The sequence below is a fragment of the Macaca nemestrina genome, chromosome 14 (assembly GCF_043159975.1).
Source record: "Macaca nemestrina isolate mMacNem1 chromosome 14, mMacNem.hap1, whole genome shotgun sequence".
NCBI classification, from domain to species: Eukaryota; Metazoa; Chordata; class Mammalia; order Primates; family Cercopithecidae; genus Macaca; species Macaca nemestrina.
Window position 1 is genome coordinate 36,734,901 of NC_092138.1, and position 26,455 is coordinate 36,761,355.

The 26,455-nt window shown below is 39.1% G+C and overlaps 1 protein-coding gene across 9 annotated transcripts in view; it reads left to right on the forward strand.

The window, feature by feature from the left end:
- Positions 1-26,455, forward strand: part of LOC105489137 (lysine demethylase 4C) — a 416,176-nt gene that overhangs the window by 325,748 nt on the left and 63,973 nt on the right. For 7 of the 9 annotated variants that reach the window (XR_011612551.1, XM_071077763.1, XM_071077764.1 and 4 more), the window contains 2 exons: positions 19,560-19,745; positions 21,255-21,356. Coding sequence is in view for 7 of the 9 variants with exons in the window: in XM_071077763.1 (XP_070933864.1) it covers positions 19,560-19,745; positions 21,255-21,356 (288 nt within the window). In the remaining 2 variants the exon portion in view is untranslated. The remainder of the gene's footprint in view (positions 1-19,559; positions 19,746-21,254; positions 21,357-26,455) is intronic. The other 2 variants (XR_011612550.1, XM_071077765.1) reach the window with 1 other exon arrangement.

Here is a 26,455-nt window from a genome sequence, read left to right on the forward strand (position 1 = left end):
CTATTCATAAAGCTCCTATCATAAATGATTCCCAGTGCTACACTGTATATATTTTAAACAATCCGTCCATTTAGGAGCTGCATGATCTTAGTGTAGTTTTTGAACTGCTCTGTGGCTCAGTTTCTTCATCTGTAACACAGTAATAATACTATTGCCTACCTCAATGAATGGAATATGTAATACCTTCAAAGCAATATCTGACATGTAGTTTATTATCTTCATTAAGTTTATCTACATATATTGAATGGGCACTCTCCATATTCCAGTTCCTGAGCAGTTCCTTATAAAGATGAAGAAGAACATACGGGTTCAACTGTTCTTGGACCTCATAGATCTATGAAGAGAAATACGTTAAACAAATGATTAGTTATGAAGAGGTGTTGTGCCATGAGAGTGCCCATCAGGGGGCCCGACCTAATTTGGAGGGTCAAGAATGGATGGCTCTGAAGGAATGACATTTAAGGACTAAAAGATCAGTAGGTGTGGCCAAGATGAAGGTAAGGTTGGGAGAACAGTTACCCGGGTAAAGGAAGGGTGTATTCAAGGACCCTGAGGTGGAAAGGTGCTTAGCACAGCAGAGTACTGAGAGAAGGCCAGAGGGGCAGGGCAGAGTGAAACCAGGAAGGGGCCTTGGAACCCTGTGGCAGAGGAGGAGCACACTGGCCTTTGAAGGGGCATATTTGGCTCAGGGCCATTGTTGTGTGGCAGTGAGCAAACACTTACCTTCTTCAGACCTCAGTTTCTTCATCTCTAAAATGATTTTTTTCAGTTGCAAAATCCCCATTCTAAGATTTTTCTTGCTTTCTCTTTTTCCTTGTTTCAAAGAGCCAGTGTGCTGTGCCAAAAGTTGTTTCTAATGAAATCTAATTGTTTAGAGAGAACTAAGAGGAACAACAAAGAGGAGGAAAAACAGGCTTTTTTCAGGTCTGTTGGTTAACCTGACTTTTACACTGTAAAATACGAGGTCATGATGGCTGACCCTGGGACAGCTGCAGTCTAGGATGACATTTAATTTTGCTTGAGGATGGCATCATATTGAAACCTGTGAGAGGAAGGCTGGTGTTTTGGTTTATGGTTCCTTCCACTCTTTCCCTGCTCATAGGAGCAGGAGGGTTTTTTATATTTTCATTTTTTTTTTCTGTTGTTGTGTTTATCTTCTCCGACTGCATGGTGGGATAATCTGAGCATTTATAGAAAACGGAGCTCCCCACTGGGCCTATGTGTTAACCCCTCCTGAAGTGAATGGAGCAGGCAGTCTCAGAGGAACTTAGATATTCTTTCCCTTTTTCTTTCTTTTTTATTTTTCATTTAAAAAAAAAAATTATTGGGGCAGGTACGGTGGCTCATGCCTATAATCCCAGCACTTTGGGAGGCTGAGGCAGGTGGATCACCTGAAATCAGAAGTTTGAGACCAGCCTGGCTAACATGGCAAAATCCCGCCTCTACTAAAAATGCAAAAAATCAGCTGGGCATGGTGGCAGGTGCCTGTAGCCCTAGCTACTCGGGAGGCTGAGGCAGGAGAATCGCTTGAACCCGGGAGGCGGAGGTTGCAGTGAGCTGAGATCACGCCACTGCATACTAGTCTGGGTGACAGAGTCAGACCCTGTCTCAAAAAAACCCAAAAACAATTATTTTTTTCCAGCATATTTGAATCCTAGAGCAAACAGGAATTTTTAAAAATATTATCTAAAATTGGTAGATATTTTTGTATTTTATAACTCCACTGGCTCTAATCATGAATTTCTGAGTTAGGCCAAACAGCATTTTTATTGTGTGTCCCCTTATATACAGTGATTGCTGCAACACCAGCATCGGAATAGTTATTACCCTGTTGAGTAAATATGCCATCGGTCACAGACGCAAATAATCATCCACACTTCGTGCTGTGTTTCTCAGTGGGATCTTTTTTAGAAAGGTGAGGCTTGTGAGAAATGGGTGAGTCCACACTGGAATAGGCTTGCTTTAAGAGAGATGCCCACCCTCATTCTCAGTTCCAGTCTATCCGCTCCCCCTACCACACTGCCCTCAGGTAAGTGCTGTGCTGGGCACCACCCTGTTCAGCCTTTGATCCTGTCTGGATTGCCTTGAGTGTGTTCTCTGGCCTTTGATTTTCTCCTCAGATAATTGCTACGGAGTTACCAGCAGATGCCTGAGATCATGGACTATGCGTGCAGGATCATCTGGCCAGGGTCTTCCAGCTGATACACACACACACCCATGTACCCTTTATAAAGACAGTTACAAGGACAGTTCTTTTCTATATCCTAACTCCCAAACATACTTTTTCCTAAAGTTGATCTGCCTGAGAGCCGGCCTGCAGTCTGCAGGGTCTCCTGTCTCCTCTCCTTCACAGAGAGGGGCAGACAGTTGGTCTTTCCGCCATCTATCTTTGATCGCGCATGTGTCTCTGAGCTCACTGTTGTACTCTGCCCTGTGGTAGAAGACCTCTGGCATGCCAAATGGGGAATTGATGCAAAATATTGGCTCTCGTAAAGCTGGAAAAGGGAATGAATGGAGTAGCTGGATAATAAGACTTTTTATTGCAACTTAGGTGGCTCCTTTTTTTTTTTTTTTTTTCACTTTTGACAAAATTAAAGGAGTACCCAAGTGATGTCAGCTGATTATTACACAGTGATGGTTTCTGACCAGTGTGCATGTAGGCATATAACTCAGAAAGAGTTCACAAGAATTAAGAGACATTACTGCAACAAAACCCCTCAAATCCCATTTAGTTTTTAACGTGAAGGCTCTTTTTTTTTTTTTGAAAAAAGAAAAATATAATTAAAATGACACAGAAACATGCCTTACTTCAGCAGTGTGTAACATACATTCATAAAATAATTTTTAAAAGCTTCACCCATCTGATTAAGAGATACATTTCCAAAAAAATTACTTTTTTCTTTAATAATTACCAGTATTATAGTACATGTGTAGCTTTGATCAGTTATAAACTGAAAATAAGTATAATAGCCAAGCTAGAGGTTTTTTAAACTTAGAGTCTTGTCATAGGAAGTGTTTTTTAAAAATTAAACTTCAATTAATATGCATATTTTTGTTAAAGGGGATTATGGTACAGTGATAACTAAAAGAGTTTCAGGCATAAAATTATCTTACATTCAGATAAAATTCTGTAGGGAGTGGAATCGAAATAATATAAATTTAAAGGGAATAAGGAATGCTACAAAATGTTAAAGGAGAGCCTGTTCTTTTATTTGTTAAGTGGATGATGGAGTTATCAAATGACCATGGTATTTAGAGATATGTGTTTTATTTCTAAATGTCAATATTTAATCCACAAAATGTATAGCTTCTACAATTATTTAAACTTATGATGAGAAATTTTGTGCCCACTTAAAATTGTGTGAGAGGGCACATAGATTTTCAAAATTCTATCTATTGCTAGTTTATGAAGAATGCTGATTTGTAATCCTACAGTGATTTCTAAATGTGGCTTTGCGCTAGAATTGCTTTGAGGTACTTATCAAAAATACAGACTTCTGGGCTCCCATTTAGATTTATGAATCAGAATTTCTGGTGACAGGGTAGAGATGGACAGTATCTTTAGCAGGTTTCTCTGATTCCTAGTGATTTTGGTGCAACCAATCCTGAGACTAGTGTTTGGCTCCCCTGTATCCACTTGCTTCTTGCTCCAGGCCTGAAGCCCCTGCTTTGTCCGCCTGGGAAGGACTCTTGAAGTGGACAGGAGCCATGGGGCCAAAAGTACTTGTTGATGTGAACCCTAGAATGGGACCTAGAAGAAATGCTGTTTTGTTCATTCACATTTAAGGGAGCATCACATTCTCTCTTTAATCCAGCTCTTGTTGTCTTATCCTAAAATGTGGCATTTTTAAACTCTCGTTTAAGAACTTGCAGTTCTTTGTTACATTTTTCTTCACTGGTATTAGTATTGGCCCACGATCTGCTTAAGATTACTCAAAAACATTGATTTCAAAACTATTTGACTGCTAAAATTTGAGTCTGTTAAAATTCAGAAGCAGTCCATGATTTCTAGCCAGCTTTGTGGATCTTTTAATGATAAAATACTCCTTCAACATATGAGGTGTGGCTCTTATTAGATAATACACAATCGTCTGAAAGGTTTGTCTTAATGGACTAAATTTGCTACACATTACAGGAGGTGCATTGTCTTTCTGTATTCCTTCTTTATGTGAGAGATTTGTCGCCGTTTCCTGTGTCTCAACAAGATAAATGAACTAATTTAAAATATTTTCCATGCCTCATCTGTCCACTCCACAAGCTGTCAATGGGCTTGGATTGGAAGCTTGCATGCCAGCAGTCCTGAGCCAGGAGTACTGTTATTTTGGAAAAAAAGAAAAAGGAAAAAAAAAAAAAAGCCGTTTCCATAGCAGCTTGGAACTCCTTTGCAAGTGTGCTTTCACATTTTTGTAGAATCTGGTAAGAAAGCCGGTATTTTGTCCAGCTTTCTTAAAGCACATTTGCCTGACTTAAATGAAATCATTACTTTTTAAAAATTGAAGTGGTGGGGGAAAATTTTCAAGAATTGAGAAAAAAAATCGAGATGAGTTAAAAACCAAAACAGGAAGGAAAAAGAAAAATATTGGAGCTGCTAAAATTTGGAATTATAAAAACCAAAATTGGAAAGTGTCATGTTTCCTAGGTAAATGTTTCTAATTTACCATGTTTTATTTTGTGGGTTGAATAGTGTAAAAAAAGCAAATTGTAGAATCTTCACAGGTTTATTATTATTATTATTTTTTGCGGTCACTTGAAGTCATCATATGTTCCTCCATAGCACATTTAAGGTCAAAATAATATACAGAGTGTCATAGTGGCACACAACTTTGAGGCATTTTCATCTTCTTTTGCAGCAGGATCAGGTTCTTCACAGTATTGACTTAGTGGTATTTGTAGGGAGGCAGAGCAAAGGAAATAATAAGTTGGAAAGCATTTTTACTGTTTCTGAGATAGTATAGACGGGTTCCTTTTGGATTTTCTGAATTTTTCTGTTTAATAATACATTTTAATGAGTCTTTGGGGGAAGTCATAACTTTACTTCACTGCTTATCGCTGCAGCCTGCTCACATGACACAATACTCTTGTGAGGTATAATATGAAAATTATCTCTGGTTAAAAGTGGATTTTGGCTATTAGCCTAACACTGAGCAAATAACCTTTCCAGTCCAAGTTAAATGTTCCCATAAGCTCCTTAAACCAAATTTTCCTTGTTAAAAAAAAGTCACTGCATATAATTCCCAAAGGGTGGGGTTATGGAAGCACTTTAAATTAGACTTAAAGAACAACAACAAAAAAGCAAAAAAAACAAAAACAAAAAAAACAAAAAACAAAACCTTGCCGTATTTTGCTGGCTGGGTCTTTCTTTTGCTCAGATTTGGTGGATGCTACTTTGCTAGATTTGGCATGAGAGGTCAGAGTTCTCATGAGGGATTTCAAATGGCCATCAGCTGGGTTCCATTCCTAAGCTTGAACTGTGGCTTAAAGCAGAATGCAGCTGCCTGCCTACCCATGCCAGTGCATCTTCCCTGGGGAACCACTGCAGAATCCCCCAAGCCTTATCTTTGTGCTTGATTGTGACCTTGTTGCTGTCCAATGCTTGAAACCCCCAGCCCTTCCAGCTCCCTCATTACACAGGACCAGGCTTTCTGTGGTTTCCTCAGTAGGTCAGCCTAAAGGTAGATGAAAATTTGATAGATGCACTTATAACCTCTTCAGAGCTTCCTGTTGGAACTTGACTAGCAGATTCTTTCTCCTAAATATTTTAACATGCAGCCTTTAAAATGACATTTACCTCTTCTAGGACCATTTTTGACAGTAGCTTGTAGAAGATTTATTTTTATTTTATTTGAAAACATCATTTGGGGTTTTGTAGAAAAAAATAAAATATTTATCTCCACAGCTTGTTATCAGCAGGGAAGATAGGCATTCTTGGAGGGATGGGAGATTTATTGGTAGAAAGATTCAAGAAGCTATTTTGTGATAAAGGATTTCTTTGCACTTTTTCCTCTAGTCAAGTAAATTGCTTGTGGGTTCTTGCTAAAAAAAAAAAAATAATCCCTCTGGTGCTACTTTTAATTTGGTCAGGTTTAAAACGTTTTCAGAAGGGTTAAGCTTCCTTTGCATTAGTGCCTGGTGTGGTCAAATGAAGGAATGACTTTGGAATGGACTGCTTGTGTTTATAATTGACCTCCCCATAGAAGGTTCAGAACTGCAGAATAGTCAAAACCATAATACTATTTCTACATGTCTATTAGATATGTGGTGTCTCCTCCTTCCCTCAACAGGTCAACAGGTATAGTTTTCTAGGCATGTTTATCTGTGACTCACATTGTAAGAATATATGTTGCCTGTGATTTGTCCAGTGTGTCCAGCCGTCACTTTCAAAAATACGTACACACCAGAATATCAATCCATTGTTACAATTCTCATATGTGACTACTGAGAACTGTACTTTTCTTGCAAGGGGAAGAATGAATTGAACATCCTATTCATGTCCATTATGTAAGTTTGCAAGTGAAACTATTAATACTGGTGGAGCATGGAAGCATTTTATGGGCAGGTGGGCCATGTTGTGAAAACACCATTATAAAGCCTAAAATTTGAGGAAAAACCCCCAAAACCTCCATTGCTTGGGGGCTCTATTTTTAATCTGATCTTCTGTTGAGTTCATGAATATTTCAAATGAACCTGACCAGGTGACTCTTTCTTTTGAGGCTCTCGAATGGTTTTCAGTGGAAACTTTCTTTTGTCACTGTCATACGAATGGCTTTAACCCAGTACAAGTCCAGAGTGGAGGTCTGAATTCACTTGGGAGAGAGGTGAAAACTATGTGGAAGATTTTGGCCAACTGGATAAACATAGGCAATAAAAGAAAAAAAAGAGATTTCGGCAAACTTTACACAAGTCTGGTAATAGAATACAATAATTTTTCCACTCTGTTGCTATAGAATTTTTTTTCACTAAAACACTTTATACTTAAAATCATTTAAACAAAGAGTTTTTTCCTCTAGGAAATGGCAGAAATACACATTCCCTGTACTTTAAGAAATATATTTGGGCACAGATGTCTAGTTTCTTATCTTTTGTTAAGAGTTACATAGATGTGTGATTTTAGTGAATGTATTTATAAAAAATAATTTACTAAACATGGCTACAAAAACAAAATACTTCAAAGTCCTGGCTGAAAACCCTGAATCTGACAAGTATATTTTTTTTCTCTCCGCAAAAATAAATCTGAGAAACATAGACTGAGAATATTAAGTTAAACCTTGGCCATCACACTTGCCATGAAAATGGGAAGCAAGGGTTGAAGAACGAACACATCAGCCTGAGACTGGGAAGACATGGGCAGGAAAAGTCACATGGTGCTGAGGCAGGCTCAACCAGGGAACCTGGTAGAGATTAGGTTGAGAAGAAGGGAGAAGATTTGGTGATGCTTGTCCTGACACAGGTCTCAGACCCTGGGCTCAGCACGTGCTTCTCTGTACTGTTTCCTGAAGTGTTATTTGTTTAACATCACTTACTTTTTTCATATATACCCCTGATAACTGGGGTGATCTGATTTTTTTTTTTTTTTTTTTAACCCCATGTGGATCTTATACTCAAGCTCTTTTGCCTTTTGCATTGGCAAACTGAAAAGAACTGATGTATTATTACATTGTGTTGTGGATCTTATACCCAAGCTCTTCGGCCTTTTGTGTTGGCAAACTGAAAAGAACTGATGTATTATTACATTCTGCTGTTTCTTTTTTATTTTTTCTTCTTCATTTTTAAAAGAAAATAGTAGGAATGACTGTGTCATGATGCCTTTTTTTGTTTAGAGAGCACTTCTGTATCCATTATTCCATTAATGACCACAGTAATCCTCTGAAGTACAGCTGTGGAACCTGAGGCTCAGAGGGACATGGTAACCGGCATCTTAGTGGGAGAGCTGGGACTCCTACGCACTCTCCTTTACTCTGCCGGGTGAGGGTGAGGGTATTGAGTTAGCCTGAAAATCTGCTTTGATGGCAGTGAGCGTATCATGAACCCCAAGTGTTACCCTTATTACAAAAAACTAGAGGCCTTGAACTCTTCTTTCTCTGTCCTCATTTTGCATTAATCTGACCAGGGTTGTTTGGATAGGATTCCAGAGAAAGATGTTTCTCTTCATAATTTATCACTGAAAACTACCACTTTGGCCTCACAGTTGAAGCACTAAAATATATATGTACTTACACTTAGAAGCACTTTGTCTTTCAGTGCCGTGAAGCTTGCTGGGCATTTCTTCCGTGGGCTTCCTACTGATCCATAGGCACCTGTAGAGAAACGGAGGTATAGGAATTCCAGGATGGACTGGGTAATCTTCGTCTTTCAAAAAAGTCCTGGAGATGATAGAAGACCACACTTCGGTTTTATGATTGCCAGTGAGCCAGAACATAAGCAGTACACGTCTTTTAGAGGATGAATGTGTTCTTGCACACATCTGCTTGGGTAATTGTTCTGTTTGAAGAGACCTCATAGAAATGGAATTTTTAAATATTGAGGAAATTCCATTAAGAAATAGAGGGAGAATGGAAAGTGCATTATAAAAGTCATGCCAAGAATAAGTAAAGTGTGGCCTAGCATCCACAAAATATTTACTTTTGATTGAAATGAACTTTTAAAAGTTAATGTTCTCACTCTTTGGCTAAAGAGTTAATTGCTGGGCTTGTCCAATATCTGTTTGGAGTCAGTCATCCAATTTTTCATGATAGAAAAAAACATTATAGGTAATGTAGATGGAGTGGTGTTACTTCCATGAAGACTGTGTGCATGTTTGCATTTACCTTACTCCTCTGTTATGGCCACCCCTCTTTTGAGAACCTGTTAATGGCTAACAAGAAACACAGGAAAATGAAGGGTAGAGCATTGTGTTGTTGATTCATTGTGAGAGTGAATCTGCCAGTTCTGAGTCTGAAACAATATGACGAATAAAATAACTCTAAAGATAATCAGGGTTTATGCTCCATCTTTTTTCATTATTATAAAAATAGTAAAATAACAACACGAAAAAAGAAAGAGGAAAACTCAAGCTTCCCCTAATTACACCATGATGTTCTTCATTTTTGCTTATTCATTTTATCTCTGTCACATATGTACATGTTTATTGTTACTGTATTCATGTAACTTATAATCCATGCTTCTCATTTGGCATTGGATGGTCAGCATTTTTTATTGTTCTTCATCTGGGTTTTTTTGTGTTTGTGTCTTGGACTCCTTTAGCAGTTTTTGGTAAAGCGTATGGACCTCTTCTCAGAAAAATACTTTTAAGTATTTAAAATACACAGGATTGCAGCGGAAACAATTATATTGAAGTACGGTTATTAAAATATTATAAAAATTAATTTGTACTGCAGCAGTCTATTAATGCATTAAGTAAGAAGATGTACTTAGTTGTATAATGTCTAAGTAATTATAAGCATAAATATTTTGAAACCATCTGTGGATCTGAAGGTAGAGGGGAGGGAAGTTGAGGAATTTCATGCCCCATGACTGGTATTACCTAGGTGAAAGAAGAGGCACGACTGTTTTTAGAATGTGAGGACTTTAGTTCTGATTGAAGAGAAGTAATGTTTTAAAATAGATTTATTGAAGGATAAGAGCAGCATTATTTACCTTTTCCTGTGTATCAGGTACTGTGCTAAACCTCTTATGTATGCTGTTTTTTTAAGGGCAGCTTCATGAGGAATAGGTGCTGTTACCATCTTTACCTATCCAGTGAAGCAACTAAGCTTGGAGAAGTGACCCATTGTTCTAATCACAAATAGATCACTGCAAAAATATTGACCATTTACTTGTTCTCAAAGGAAGATGGCCTGGATAATCTAGAAGCAGTGTCCTAATGAGTAATACAGTGCAAAGCCACATGGTGGCAGGGTTAGGATTCAGGCTTTAACAGAGCCTGTTTTACTACCTTTTGTCCATTCCTTAAGTTGGGAAAGGTAAAAGGAATTTCTAAGTGACCTTAAGGGCCACTTAAGATTGGAAACCCCAAATTTATCTCATCTAGAAGACAAATCCACAAACTCCTGCTGCGTGATTTTTCTCCTGTAGCAACCATCTCAGATCCTTAACGTAGAGGAAGGTGGTGGTTGGGGGGCTACAGGAGAAGGGATGGGCTCCGGACTGGACAGCCTGTGTCCTTACAGAGGAACCATATACTGAGTTAACTCTTCTCATGGCCGCAGTTGTCTCCCCTGAAAAGGCGCTTCCTCTGAAAGGTCACCTGGGACATGTCTGCACTGCATTGACTTTATAGCTTTTCATCACTGCTTCCTCAGTTTTATTTGGAGACACAGTGTGTGGGTATTTCAACTCAATCATAAATTTCCTCAATGTGGGCTGCTGATAGCATAATTGAAAGACAAGAAGCAAAGAGGTTGTGGCAGGTCACAGACAGAACAATTCATGGGTAACAGTTTCTAATAAGGGTCAGATGCACTCAGGGGCCTTGGGATAGCTTCTAGTGTTCAGAAAAGGAAGAATACCCCAGCGTAGCAGCTTGTGTAGTTATCAAAGAAAAATGATGAGATCTTTTTATTGTTCCTTTTCCCAACCACTGTAACCAAGGTAAGTATATATAGCAGGAATGTCTACAAAGGTTCATCTAAACTGTTAAAAAATGCCTGGGGGAAGTTGGACAGGATGGAGGTGCTTGAAACTCACTTGTGGGACACAATTTCTTTATTGCACATCCGTGAATCAGAGATATCTTTACTGTTCCACCCCGGTCCTCATAAATGGATGTGTTTCGATAAATATACATGAAACAGATTTAAGGAACTATACACTCCTCTCTGAAAAAATGTCAGCAAACCACAACTGCAACCTTTCATGCTGTTGGATGTTTGCACTGCCCAAGAACAAATATTGCTAAGGATAATTAGTTCTTATCTTTGATGTATCCTGTTGTTGTTGTTTTTTTTTCCTCAGATACCTTTAGGCCTTCAGGGTCCAAGGCCAGAAATAAATAGAAAATGTGTACTAGTCTTTGCTTCCGTAATGCCAATAGCAAATCATACCTGATATTCATAATAAATACAGATTTTTTTTTTTTTTTTTTTTTTGCTTGTTCTTGGAGCAATAGAGAGCTTGTATGCCAGCCTTCCTAAATTGTGCCATATGGGAAAATTATGTGTCCTTTAATTTAACTAATGTGAATTCAATCATTAAAATATTACGGTTTCCAGCATGAATTCAGAGAGATCTAAAACTAGGTAAGTTGAATAGAGTTAAGAAATTCTTCTAAGTAATAGGTAATTAAACCAATCTGGGTAGATTTTTCTAGGGTGGAGAGCATATACATCAGTGACTCTAGCAGGGTACAGTTGTAGCAGAAAGGACAGAGTGACTTTTGTTAACCAAATAATTCAGTAATTCTGAGTTCAACTAATAAATGCTTTATCCAATGAGAGTAAGGATTTCTGTAAACAGTAATTTCAAATAATGAAATTTCCTTTAGGAAATAGATGCTCTTTAATAGGAACATAAAAAGAAATAAAAATGCAAATACAGAAGTACTTAGATAACACCTATTTTGTGGTTTAGGAGGCTTTCTTTCCCCACCCGTCAGCTGAAAGATGTTTAGTGGCACTTAATAAGTATTCAGAATAAAGCTCTCTATATGCTATCATTGTGTGCTCCTTTTGCCCTTTAAATTTGAAATAAAGGATAGAACCCAAACAGGCTATGAGAGAAGTAAAAATGGTAAGTGATCGATTTTTTTCAACATACATAACATCGCTTATTTTGTGATTCATCAGCAAATGCTGCTGTATGCTAACAGCGAAGTGCTTCTTTCAACTTGAGATTGTTTTGTTGCCTTTAATATTTAATTTCTTTGTAAATGCTCCTTTTATGTGTGTGTTTTCTGCACAGCACAGGTAGTTAAGTGCAGAGGGGAAGCACTATTTTCTGCTAAGAGGGCTCTAGGGAAAGGGCCAGGAAACATCCAGAGACTGGCCTGTTTCACCCACAACCTTCTCATCCATTCACTTCTGTCTGTTTGGACCATGTTAATTTTGCAGTTTCAGTGACTTACCCTTATTCGTGTGCCAGGCTAGAGTTCCCAACCAGGTCTGTCTGAATTCACAGACAGACAACTAGGAAGTACTACATACTCCCTACTTGGGAGCCTAGAGGAGTATGGCAGTTGGTCGAGGTACTCCCCAGATACTTAGCTTATATACTGTGACAGGTGCCTTTAATAAAAAGGCAGGTTAGAATTTGTCCCACTCTAAAGGAGCAAAAAGATGGACAAAGAGACATGCCTGACCAACAGGCATTTCCAGCTAAAGATGATGCTGATTTTCTGGGTTGTCTGTAGAATTGCTTGATTGCCTGAGGCTTAACCCAGAGCCACTCAGAGAATTATAATAAAATGGTAGTCCTAATTTCCACCTAAAAATTAGCTGCTACTAATAAGCGATAGTGAGTCTCTCACCTGGGCAAGTGAAGTTTGTGCCAGAGTACAGTCCAAGGCCTTTCAGGATCCCACCTTTTCAGCCTGCCATCCCTTGGCTGTGCTCATACTTCCTGACTCCATTTTGCTCATGTTTTTTTTTTTTTTTCCTTCTGAGCTTTGTTACTTCCATCTAGAATGTTTTTCCTCCTTCATCCCACTCCTACATGCAGTGGCTGAAGCTGGCTAGTCCTTCAGGGTAAGCTCACAGTCTGCCTCTTCTTTATGGCTTTCTTAGTCCTTTAAAACCCTGCTGGGTAGCTTCTCTGAGCCATGAGGCAGGCCCTGGGTCCCTGCGGCTGCAGACTCAGCCCGTGTGCAGCATGTCTGCCAGTAACCCTCCAGTGCAGCAGCTGACCTGGTGCCGACACACTGCACACAGCATCTAAACTCCGAGAAATTAATTACAGAAAACTTTGAGAGAAACCCGGTTTTTGCTTTATTATGAGTTCTTGGGAGCCATCAGGATGGAACTCATCCAGCTGTGTCTGGTCTCGGTGACTCTTGGCCTTCAGTTCAGAGTGGTGCAGAGGCGAGCTGCCTACACTCTCCTGCCACATCATGGGCTCCTCCATGACCTGAGTCATCAAAGTAGAGTCATACCTGCTTCCTTGTCCTGTATTTAGTGCCCCTCAGGTAGCTGTCATGAATTTCATCCTCTCCTGCCCCTCTTCCTAGATCTGCTCAGTAGAATGGTTTGAGGGCTGGGTGGGGGTAGGTAACCCAGTGAGGCTCACATGCTGCTTCGCCTTGCCCTGCCAGTCCAATCGTCTCTTAAATCTGTCAGTACTTTATCTTTCCTATTGTGATTATGGTTGTAAAGCTTTTGTTATAGCTATTTTTTATACCAAATTAAGCTCCTTAAATACAAGGATTGTATATCTTTTTCATTTTTCTACCTTTGCATTTTGCAAAATGATCGTACATAGAAGATATTTAGTAAGTATTGAAATGGCTGAAAGAGTGAAATAATACATTATATGCATTAAGGGAACTGTCATATAGTTAGTGGCTGTTTATGTGTACAGTCAGTGTTCTGCTACTTGGCTACTTGGCTTAAAAGGTGCTTCCGAAAGGATTCATACTTGATCTTCCTTGTGATGTATCTGTTGATCCAAAATAAAACAAAATATGACTGTGCTGTTGGCGTAGTACTTTTCACAAGTCATTTGTTAATTTGTTGGTTTGTGTCTGAACTGCCTTGGCCTTTCAAGTTCTAGAATTCTTTTGTGATTTTTATTTAACATTTTCTCAGTGCCAGCAGTGACTCATTAGCCTTATTGTGAATACATGTAACCTTATATCTGATCCCTGGCCAACTCTGTCCATTTTTTTAGCTCTGTCTCTTGGCCTAGCTGAGCTCATCCCACTGGCCTTTCCCCGCTACTTGACTTTTCTTAGCTTTCTCACCTTTTGCAGGGTGAATCTTACCAAACAAAAAGCCTTGAGATAAATGGCTTCTTATACCTTATTTATGATAAGGATTTAATTCAACACACTTGGCATTATGAGCCATTTATTTTAATGCTCTGAACTTGGAGTGTATAAGAAATAACTTTTTTTGGGAAGAGAGACAGAGGACTTATCATGTTATGACCAGTTGCCCAAGTAAACAGGATTTGTTTTATCATATCATTCATATGTGGATGAGGCTGCATATTAATTGCTGCCTCTCACAAAACAGCTCAAACCCTGTGGTGTCAGTGCACTGGGGACCTTGCTTTTCAATATCCTCCATTTCCTTCCTTCCCCAGCCACTCTTTAGCTGACTAGATAAATTGATTTCTCTTTATTAATCTATTCTCTCTTCTCCTTCTGAATCCCCCTCTCAAATGGCAGTTGTTCCATTCTGCATTTTATTGTGACTAGACTATCCTCCTTACTGTAGAACTCAGACTTCCCCCAGTGCTAGCCAGTATTGACACATGAGTGATTGACTTAATGAATACTAATGAGCAGAACATAAGTCTTACAGGTAGGGTTAAAAATCAAAGGATTCTATTACGAACCCTGTATTTAAGGACTTGGAGCAAACTGAAGGTTTTAGTCTCAATCCTTTGACTTCCCTGCAGCAATAGTATGTCTGTTGAGCCAAACATTGTTCCCTGTTTGAGCTGGGAATGTTAACTTGCTGTGTGGTGCTTAGAAAAAGTGTCTTTAGGGGGCAAAAGGAAAAAGAAATTAGCTAATGTGTCATTATCATTAGCCTGTGACTTGATCACGAAACAACAATTAAAAAGCATTCACACCTGTTTTGGAATTACCTGCCTATTTGTGTAAGAAAAAAGAATCATAAAACTGGCAAAACAACAACAAAATAATGTCAGAAATCATATTAACAGGAAAAAGGGGAAGGAGATGTGCTTTGAACCTCCAGCTCCTTCACAGCTCGATGCCCTTTGCCAAGCTGGATGCTGAAGGAAATCTAATGATACACAAAGCCTCATTGCCAGATACTTCATTACTTCTGCAATCCATTAGTAGCCTTAATGGCCTATGCCACTGGAATAAGTATGGAAATCCAGTCCCCCAAGAAAGTACGGTGCTCTATAAATCACACTGGCCTGAGGATTCTCTCAGCCCTTGACACTGAAGAATAGGTGAAAAAAAATCATTGCACTTCCTTAACTCCCTTGTACTAGAAGCTGTCAGCATGAGTGACGCCTTTTCACTTTTTAACCCTGTAACCTCATGGTTCTCAGAGTGTAAGCTGTGGATCAACAGCATCAGTATCACTGGAAACTTGTTAAAAATGCAAATTCAGTGGCCCCACCCAGATGTGCTAGAACCTTGGGGCAGAACAGAGCCACTTCTCTTCTTGACATCAGCCTTGCCAGAACTGTCCTGTCAGAGATACCCACTAACAGCTTTTGGCTGGGCGATCAGCTCCCTGGAATCCAGTGCTCTCTAACCTTCTTTCATTCCCTTCCCTACAGAACAGTTTTTCCAATTTTATTTTTTAATTTTATTATTTTATTTTTCAATTTTTATTTTTAATATATGTTTTTATACAGAAACTTCATTTATCTTGAGTTTGGGGTTGATTCAAAGTTTTTTTCCTACTTCCCTCTCTAGCCTTGACTCTCAGATGAGACAGGAGCTCTGCCCTGGCATATTATTTACTTTGGTTTTCTAGTAATTCTCATGGCTTTATTCTGAAGGCAAAATCAAGGCTGGGCGTGATGGCTCATGCCTGTAATCCCAACACTTTAGAAGGCCAAAGCAGGCAAATTGTTTGAGCTCAGGATTTTGAAATCCAGCCTGGGCAGCATGGCAAAACCCTGTCTCTAATATAAAATTTACAAAGAATTGTCAGTTTCTCAGTAGGCTAGGGATAGAGAAAACGTTAACTAGCCCACCTATCCTACAGCAGTGTTTACCAAATCTTAGTATGCATAAAGATTTTTTTTTCCCTTTTTTTGATACAGAGTCTCACTCTGTCACCCAGACTGGACTGCAGTGCTGTGATCTCAGCTCACTGCAACCTCTGCCTCCTGGCTTCAAGTGATTCTCCTGCCTCAGCTGCCTGAGTAGCTGGGATTATAGGTGCTCACCACAACGCCTGGCTAATTTTTGTATTTTTAGTAGAGACGGGGTTTTGCCATGTTGGCCAGGCTGATCTTGAACTCCTGACCTCAGGTGATCCACCTGCCTCAGCCTCCCAAAGTACTGGGATTATAGGTGATTATGAGCCACCACTCCCAGCCTAAAGATCTTTAGAAACATCATGTTAAAAACATTCTGAGTGGCACTGTTTTTAAAATAATTACCTCATGTTGACCCAGGGTTTCTGCTTCTTTTAATTATGGATTCTTTTTTTTTTTTTTCCTTTTTTCTTGTTTTTCTTTTTTTATTGTGGATACTTGGTTTGGGGTGGCTCTGAGGCTGAGAATTATTCTTATTCCTTTGGTATCCTTTGCCTAAAGGATATTCTTTGCCAAACACTTATTTTGCATTAGTTCTTATCTTCTTTGGTTTCTCTGTTGGTTTAATTCCACCTGTTTCCCATGATCTAGGAATTCCATAAATTTTCTGGTCCTCTGATGGCACTGTCTCTTATTTGTCAGTGCTGTTTTGGCTTCATCCTTTTTCCTACATAGTTATGTAGGGGTTGGGCCTGGATAGATGGTAGCAGGGATTGAGTGTACCACCTTGATCCAGTCCGTCTTTGCTTTTCTTAAAGCTTTCTTCTCTCTGTTGTCCCCAGGCGTGATTCATTCATTGTACCATGCCTGTTCATATTATTCTAGTGCCAGGTAGCGGTTTGTTCACTTCTTTCATAGCATGTATTTTGTTGTAACATTCTTAAGTGCACATAGATGTCTTAAACCTACTAGATTCCATTCTGTAGCCCAGGTATCTGTAGGCATCAAATTCCAGAGATTTTTCTGCCAGGGTGGAAAAAAAACCATTTTAGCAACAAACAAATGAAAATGGGGGTCTGAAATACTATGTTAACTGTCTTACAGGATGCATTCACAATGGCTCCCCTCATAGGTTTTATGGGGTTCTGTGTCTCTGCAAGAACCTATGTGATGTTTAAGTCTTCTCAACTCTGAATAAACATCTTGCAAAGCATTGAGTTGTAATAGTTTACTGTTAGGTTGACTTTCTAAGGAAACTGTGGTTCTGTCCTTAGAAGTCACCACTTCTGGTCCTCCTGGAATAGGGCAAGTCTCTCCTTAGATTCCAAGGATTGAATCCTCTCTGGGCTTAAGTGTATTCTGTCTTCTTACTCCTTTGGTGAGGAAGTTAATGGTGATGGAGGTTGGGAGATACCAATGCTTTAATTAGCTAAGTCACAACACTCTGTCCTACTCTTAAAAGATCTTATTTAATTAGGAAAATAAGACATCATTTCACCTTTTATATACCTGTCAATATCTTAACTTATTCAAACACTGACCTCTATGTTGTATAATTAGACTCTTAAAAGATTGAAAATGCCTAGGGCTCCTAATAGGAGTTTTTGCTTTTGTATCTGCCATCACATTTCAAGTAATTGGAACTGACAAAAAGATACCAAAATACTAAAAATTACGAACAATGTAATGAAACTGATAGCATGGTTTTCTAAGAGATACCATGATAGAATATTAAATTGTGCTCTTAGGCAGATTATGATGTCTTTTTAGTTTTATGGTTCTCTCTGTCTGTGTATTTGTGTGTGTATATACATGTGTGTGATTTTTTATTTTTATTTTATTTATTTATTTATGTTATTTTCATTGAGATGGAGTCTTTCTCTGTTGCCCAGGCTGAATACAGTGGCACGATCTCCCCTTACAGCAAGCTCCACCTCCCGGGTTCATGCCATTCTCCTGCCTCAGCCTCCTGAGTAGCTGGGACTACAGGCGCCCGCCACCACGCCTGGCTAATTTTTTTTTTGTTTTGTTTTATATTTTTAGTAGAGATGGGGTTTCACCGTGTTAGCCAGGATGGTCTCGATCTCCCGACCTCATGATCTGCCTGCCTTGGCCTCCCAAAGTGCTGGGATTACAAGCATGCGCCACCGCGCCCAGCTGTGTGTGATTTTTTTTAATCAGCTAAGCTGTATCCTCAATCTCCACTTAAAAATGCTTAATTTTACATCGAATCTCGATGTATAAGGAAATCACATAAGTACTTAACGTGTAGGGTCCTTATGGGGACTAGTGAGAAGTAACACTTAGATCATGAAGGGCCTTTTATAAGCTTTACTCTTCCACCTAATGCTTTTCCTTTTTTTTTGGAATGACTTGGAGATAAAGAGAAACCTTTAATTATATGAAGGATATTAAGTACGGTGGTGGTGACATGAGATTCATGTTGTAAAGAATCACTCTGGCAGCTTTGGGGAAGACAAATGGAGATAGAATGAAATAAAGGATGGAGATACACGTTGGGAATCCATTAGGATGCTGGGCAAGACACTGTGGACGGAGGCAGTGGCAGTTGGTATGGATGGTAGGGAGAGATCAGGGTAAGATTAAGAGACAGAATCTAAAAGATTAAGTCACTGATCAGATGATGTCAGGACATGAAGAGTTAGGAGTTAAATGCACATTGGTTCTTGCAAGTCTCTGATAAAATATTAGTTTTTAGAAGGGTTTGAGTTTAAGTACCTTTATTGTCCCAGGAAAGAAAATCTACCTGTAAAAGAAGAGCACCAACATTTGATCAGATTTCAGACCTTTTTTACTCTTCGGAATGAAAATTTGAGCTTTTGATCATTGTTTCTTCTGCTTTCCAGAGCTGACCCTGTGTTTTTCTACAGCCATTTTTTCCTAACCCTCAAGTATTAGTTCACAACTTACATTTAGTGAAGCGGTTTTTCTCTATCTCTCATAACAAATGTACTGATAATGTTTAGGGCTAATTGTATGCAATTTACTTTTTGAATTGTGGTAATCATTATTGCTGTTTTTATTTTCATCTTCTCTTCCGCAGGCATCATCAGCTATAGATATTCAACCAAATTATGCCCTTTGGGGTGATTTTCAATTTTCTCCCTTTGGGAGGCATATTTTTTTTGTCAGTCATGAAGGGTTCAGATTTGGATTATTAAACACTAGTTTCCACATTGGACCATTTAACACTTTACATTTCCTTGTCTTTGGAAAACTTAACTTGCCCCTGTGCTGTTTGGGTGTTTTTGAAGACCACATCTAATTTATGAAAGAATGACCTGTCCTCCAAACCTATATTCTACTTCTTGTTGCACAGAAAGACCTGCAGTACAGGAGGGTAAAACAGAAGTAGCTTCAGCATTCATGGATAATTTATAGGAGCACCTCTGGGGTCTTTTCCTGAGCTCTGTGCCTACGGGAGTATGTGCAGAAGTGTTTGGCTTTCCTTGCTACAAGAAATAGTTAAACATATGTCTGGTAGTCTGTGACCATAGCAGCGTGCTGCTTTTAAAGTAAGTAGATTACGTTGCCACAGATGCTCTCACCACTAGGGCCCCTGGAGGGTCAGGACTTCTTGATGTAATCAGTTTTTTCTTTTTTTTTCTTTTCTAGTAGCTATTGTTCTGTAAATTGTGGGAACTGACTGGGTTACAGAACGTGAATTGATGATGTTCTCTGTTTTAACCTTCCAGAAATGCATCTTCTGCAGACACCGGGTTAAGAGGGTCTCTGGAGCCTGCATCCAGTGTTCCTACGGTCGCTGCCCGGCCTCCTTCCATGTCACTTGTGCCCATGCTGCTGGGGTACTGATGGAGCCTGACGATTGGCCTTATGTGGTGAACATTACATGCTTTCGACATAAGGTCAACCCCAATGTGGTAAGACGTGCCCTCCCTTCCTCAGTGCTAGGACCGCGTCTGGATTTTCTCTTGTTTTAGACTACCTCCCAGACAAAATGTGCTTTATTCTGTAATATTACTCATTGTTGACATGTCTGGACCGTGAGTTCCTTGAGGGCGAGGATTGCACACTATTATTTACTGATATTTGCCTAGGACCTGTCAAGTGTCTGGTGCACACTAGACACAATAAATCTGTATGAGTTGAATGAGTGAATGAACAGATGAATGCAGAAAACTCTTCATGCCTGTTCTGGTGTTGGATCTATACACAGGGCTGCTGAGTTTAGTTGTACACATTGTGCACGGCCCATATCCAGGATGAGAGTGAAATCATTTCTGCGAGGGGATCACCACCTGAGATTATGTAGTGAACAGTCTATGAAACTGTACACTGTGGTCTTGGGATGTTGTTTTATCTCTTTTAGAAGAAACAAAGAGCAGCAGCACAGTCAAGGAAGAGGTAGGATGGCCAGGAGCTGTTGGGACTTTGCTGCCTGAGATGACATATGTGAGGGACAGCCTGGGGCTCTGGAAGGAGTGAGGATAGTCTCATAGAAAAAAATAGAAAAGTAGAGGAGAAATATAGAGAACAAATGTTTTTGAGCTTATTTCTGGGAAAAGTGTTTGCAAGCAAATAACATGAATTTAGCCATATTTCTGTTGACCTGTCCTTGGAGAATGAAATCTTTCCTCTGGTTTAAACACTTAGAAATATGCCAGTGTAGGGATAGTTGATATGTCTTTGTTAGCTTTCCATTTCACCATAATTGTTTTTGGCTACCAAATAGGAGGCTAAAGCATTGTCTAGATGCTCGGCTCTGCTAACTTGCCGCACTTTGTTTTCCCTGAGAGACTTGGCCACAGGCTATTAGCAGCCTAACATGCTTGTCCTATGTCCCTAATAACCTCTTGTGAGCGGCCTGCCAAGTCATCAGCATTGGCTTGTGGAGTCACACACAACAAATCTCCCAGCTCTTTGTAATGCTTTCAGCAATTTCCATTGACGTCTTGAGAGATATGTGATGTTTGTGGACTGGGGCTCTGTGCGGATGTGAGTGGATGCACAAATGTACAAAATGATGTCACCAACTGTCACATCTATTTTATTTGTCTTATTTTTTCATTGTTTCAGGTTCCAAGTTGCATATTCATTCATGCCTTTTCCATAGTTTCTTGAGTTGATGTCCTTTTGCTAAGAATAGTATTATGTATCCAGTAGAAAATACATTTTAGCAACTTTTAAAAAAATATAGTAATAACACCTTACGTGACTGTGTGCAGTCAACAGGATTACCTCATTAGAGAATGTATATGAATGCATTTTGAGATGTGAACAAGTTCATGACCTCTGAAGTCAGAGTAGTTGGTGTTCACACTTAGATTCTGCCAGTAACAGACTGTGCAACCCTGTGCAAGTTCTTATTTCTGAGCCTCAGCTTCGTCATCTGTAAAACATGGTATCCCACCTCACCATGTTGTTTTCAGTTCACAGCACAGAGTAAGCACTCAAAAAATGAAAGTTGTATTGCTACTACTACTTCTACTGCTGCTGCTGCTGGTGCTACAATCTTATGTGAACTGGGCCACGTGAGTAGTGTTTTTCCTGTTTTGAGGATAAGAAACCTGAGTTCAGAGAAGTTTAATTCCTTGCCCAAATAGATGCAGATAATGAGTGGCAGGTGCTGGAATGTAAATGCCTTTTTAGCTCATACTCTATTATTTGGTGAATTCCAAACCTCAGATGGCGCTGGAGGTGTTCATCTGAAGCTTTGCTTGGGATCATGCATTACCATTTTAATTTTCCAAAGCCCTGTGGTTACTGATGATTATATTGAAGTTGCTATTAAAGAGATCCAGGTGTTTAATCAGGACTCATTCCTCTTAACTCTGGTGTGTGGTTCATTCAGGTTTAGGTTACTAATGTGTTTCCTAAATGATGATGAAAAAGAAAATATTTGACTTTGAGGTGATTTAGAAACTACTATCTCCTACAGATCCGCTTTCAGCTTGGTACACTTTGTAAAGACTGGGGAAGACATCATGTAATTTACAACATTACATGAGGCAGCTTTTCCTGATGACGAAAAAATTTTCGTGTTCATAAATTGCCTTTGCTACATTTTCTGGGAGAAGCACTATTAGCACTCTATTTCTGAAGTATATTTCTAGTAGCTATTTCTTATCCATTCTTCTTCCATGAGACTCCAAGTGTGGATTCCTCCCCAAAGTGTTTGGGAACTAAGCAGAAGGAATTTATAGAATCTGGCAACTTTGGTTAAGAACATTGTGATTTGCCCCTATTGCTTTAAATGTTCTTTCCTTATCAAGCATAGAAAAGTTCAGATTCACTCAAATATCTCTCTTTGTGTCAACTGTGAATGCTAAGAGATATGCTTCTTAGAGCAGAAACTGTAGTTTGTCTGTATTCTCAACCATGCATTGATTATTTGAAAGTAATGGGCAATTGCCAAATCATAGCAGTGAAAACTATAAAATAAAGTTCAGGCCAACTTGGCAGCCTGGCCCAGTTGTTTTACAGAATAGTGGAGGATGCCTGTACAATTTAGGTGAAATGAAGTATAAACCTACTGTTGCTTCAGTAGAATCTCCATTTTTACTCACTTTAGGGTTTTTGAGTCCCTTATTTTTTATTTCTCCCAATTATTTGCTATAAAGCATCCAAAAGGACCATTTTAAGGAAAATTCTACTATTCCATTAGTGTCATAAATTATTATTTTTTAATTAATATATTTTTAAAATAGTTCTCATGTTGTGCAGGCTGGTCTCAAACTCTTGAGCTCAAGAGATCCTTTAGCCTCAGCCTCCCGAAGTATCGGGATTATAGGCATGATCCACTGTGCCCAGCTAATTATTTTAAGTATATGAGCTTATTCATTGTTTATTGAGCTTTGGATGTAAAATTATTTTGAATAATTGTATAAAATTCATCTGATTTATTAACACATTATTCCATCAAGCAGCAAGCAGAGTTTATAATTAGAATAGGCAGTGTTTGAAAAAAATAGGGTAAAAATTCTTAAAGATGGAAAAGAGTATGTCACAGGAAGTATACAGCTGATCCCTGTTATTTCAACCTAAATTTTAGCATGTGTTTGCCAGCGTTTTTGTCAAACACCGTTTTTGAATGTCACTGCTGTGTTTCAGATGTAAGGTCTCCTTCATGTGTGCACATGAGTGTGTGCTCATCTGTCAATGTGTGTCGTCACGCTGTCCACTTCACCACCTTTTGCATGATTCATTATAACCTATTTTCTGGCTATATTTCCAAAGATTCCACTTGGATATATTCCTAACCCAATTATCTGAATGTTGCACAGATGTTTGTAAGGAAAAGACAACATAATACATAGTAGTTATGAAACTGAAAGCCTTGGAAATGTATTTTTTCTTCAAAGCAGATAGTCAGCTACCTGTAAACCATATACTTCTGCAAAATATAGCACCCCACCGGCCATCTCACACTTGAGTAAACTAGACAGATGCCCAGTGGAAGGGATGCCTGAAAAACAGAGGTGAGAAGATGGCATGCAATGTTTTTTCCTGGCAAGTTACTTAGTAAACTTTCATATTAGGTTAGAATGATCTGCATATTTAATTCACTGCAATGAACATGGCCTCTTTATACATCGTATATGAGGTACATAGTGTTTTTTCTTAATATTCTTTCCTCCAGAAAAGTATGACATTTAAGTTGTATTCATAGTTTTAGAAACCTTAGAAGTCGTGGCTATTAACATGGAGACAGATACCTATTTAAAAGAGAGGAAGAACTTTTATAGAGAAAACACTGCATTAGTTAATTTATCTGATTTTGTGTATTTTTCCTTTAGTATTATTGTAGCTATGTCAGGACAGTATTTGTTGTTGTCATTGTCTTTTTATTTCTATCAGCTAGCACTTGGCTATCCATAGGAGCAGCTTGGTATAAATTTGTTAAAATAATTATCTGATGCTAGGGAATGGGATTAGTGGAGGAGAACAAGAACTAGTGTTTATTGAGCATCTTTTATGTCAGGTGTGTTAGGTATTTCACATATGCGCCTTATTCAGAGCAGTGTTTTTTGTGTGCATAATGGAAAGCAGGGTGGGTAGGGTGGCTTCTGTACTGGCACCTCCCATTCTAGAAACTCATCTAGGATCTTGTTATTCCACCGTCTGTCTCTCTCTCATGTGTCTTCTAACACTCATCTCAGTGATACAGCTGAGTCCTTGCTCAGCACTTACTGAATGCTTTTTTGTTTTTTATATTTTTGGGACAGGGTCTTACTCTGTTGCCCAGGCTGGAGTGCAGTGGCGTGATCTCAACTCACTGCAACCCTCTGCTTCCTGGGCTCAAGTGATCCTCCCACCTTTGCTTCCCGAGTAGCTGGGACTGCAGGTGTGCGCCCCCATGTCTGGCTAATTTTTGTATTATTTGTAGATACTGGGTTTTACCATGTTGCCCAGGCTGGTCTTGAACATTTGGACTTGAGCGATCTGACTGCCTTGGCCTCACAAAGTGCTGAGATTACAGGCATGAGCCACCGCACCCAGCCTGAATGCTTTTTCCAGCCTCTGGGTCTTTAGGCCAGTTTTACTGCAACTCCTTCCTGTCATCATGAGGCTGGGGCTTAGGACAGGAGAGGACACCACAATACACAGAATCTGCTGAAGGGCTCAAAGCAAGAGCTCTGTGGGTTAACCTATGACTATATAACTAATCTTGGGGTGATGATGTAGTGGGCTACCTCTCATTGCTAACAACAGTGAAACATTCTAGGCCTCATTAATATGGAAAGATGGATGTTTGAGGCTTCCAAATTCTATACCCTAGAATAGTAGTTCCTATCCTGTATTGTGTTGTAGAGCATATTATGCTTTTAGTGTCTGTTATTGAGAAAATACTTAATGAAAAAATAAGAATCAGTATACTTTTATGTGAATTCATTAATTATAAAAGGCCAAGCAGTATTTCAGGTTGATTATGGATTGATAGGGAGAGACTCCAAAACACTCACTCCCACTGTAACATTCCCTTTTAATTAGCCAAGGATGCAGAATTGTAGCACAAGTGGATTCAGCAAATAGGGTAGAAGTGAATGCAGCCTATAATAAAAAAACTTCCCCCTGGGTCCTATTTCCCTAATGGCCATATGCAGTTTTGTATATGTGTAGGCTGTTGCCAGATCTGAAACTAAACCTGTATTTTTGCTATACTATAGGCTTTTATACTTGTGTCTCATTCAGGAAAACTGAGTATCCATGCTTCTCGTTTTAATAAAATTTTTCTAAACATGAAGATGCCCTAGTTCTTAAACCAAAATCAAGGTCAGCAATACTATATAATCAACTAGGGGAAGGAAGTAGTTCTGTTCCCAGATGGGTACCTGAATGATATCTCTCTCCAACTTTCTAGAATTTTTAGAAAGTCTGTTTTCCTCCAGAGCCTACCCCTGATTCTGGTTTATACATTTCAATCCAATTCGTTCCAACAGGATTTTTGGTTGGAAGGCCAGAATTACATTTCACCATATATGCATTTCACTATATTGTGCCCCTTGGATGTAAGACGGGTTGTCAGATAATTGTGTTTTTGTAATTAAGCAGCATTCAGCTAATTTATATCCGTGGTTAGGACTTTGCTTAGCTTTACTTAATATTACTTGACTCTTTTAAACATCATCATGGTTTGTAGCCTTTTATGAGCCCATTTCATACCAGTTGACCAAAATTTTCTTCTTGATGTTCTTGCTCCACTTGGGCCTTTTGGAGCCTCTTCTAGGTGACACTTTATTTCTAATTTTAAACCACTTTTAAATGGTTTGACTGTGTCCCCACCCAAAATCTCATCTTGAATTATAACCCTCATGTGTCAATCGCAGTCCAGGTAGAGGTAATTGGATCATGGTGGCAGTTTGTCTCACAAGATCTGATGGCTTCATAAAGGGCTTTCCCTTTCACTCAGCACTCATTCTCTTTCCTGCTGTCCTGTGGGGAGGTGCCTTCTGCCTGAGGCCTCCCCAGCCATGTGGAACTGTGAGGCAATTAAACCTCTTTCCTTTGTAAATTACCTAGTCTCCAGAGGTTCTTTATAGCAGCATGAGAATGGACTAATCCACACTTGTAGATGTCTTTGAAACTACCTTTGTTTTTTCTCAGCAAGAAATGCCGGAGTTATCTTGGTTTCTATTGTACCAAACTTGGAATCAGTGATTCATCAAAGAGCCCTGGTTCTGTTTTATGGGAGCTCTACTAGAGAACAAATTTGCCATGAAAGGTGCACATTACCATGTTTTGTTTCATTTGAGTGCTGGCTAATTTAGTACTAGAGCCACTTTAGTGACAGAGCAGATGAATAGTATTTTTTTCAAATGGTTCAGGGTTCATGTTGATATGTCCAATTTACCTGGCTTTAATAAATTCATTTTTACATTGTTCTAACTTGAGGGCTTATTAATGCAATTTCTTCTTTCCTAAGTGATGCCTAAAGATTTGGACCTGTTTTTCTAAAATTCTCTTAACTCTTCCTGGGTTTGCATGGTTTAGCGGGTGGGAGTGAGGTATAGGTTGGGCCTACCACCTTCTCGTCCTCTGTGTGCTTGGATCCAGAGCCTGATTATGTGCACATGCTCTTCCACAGGGGACCTTTGCTTTTCAGGTCTCCTTCTTTAAGAGGAAAGTTTAC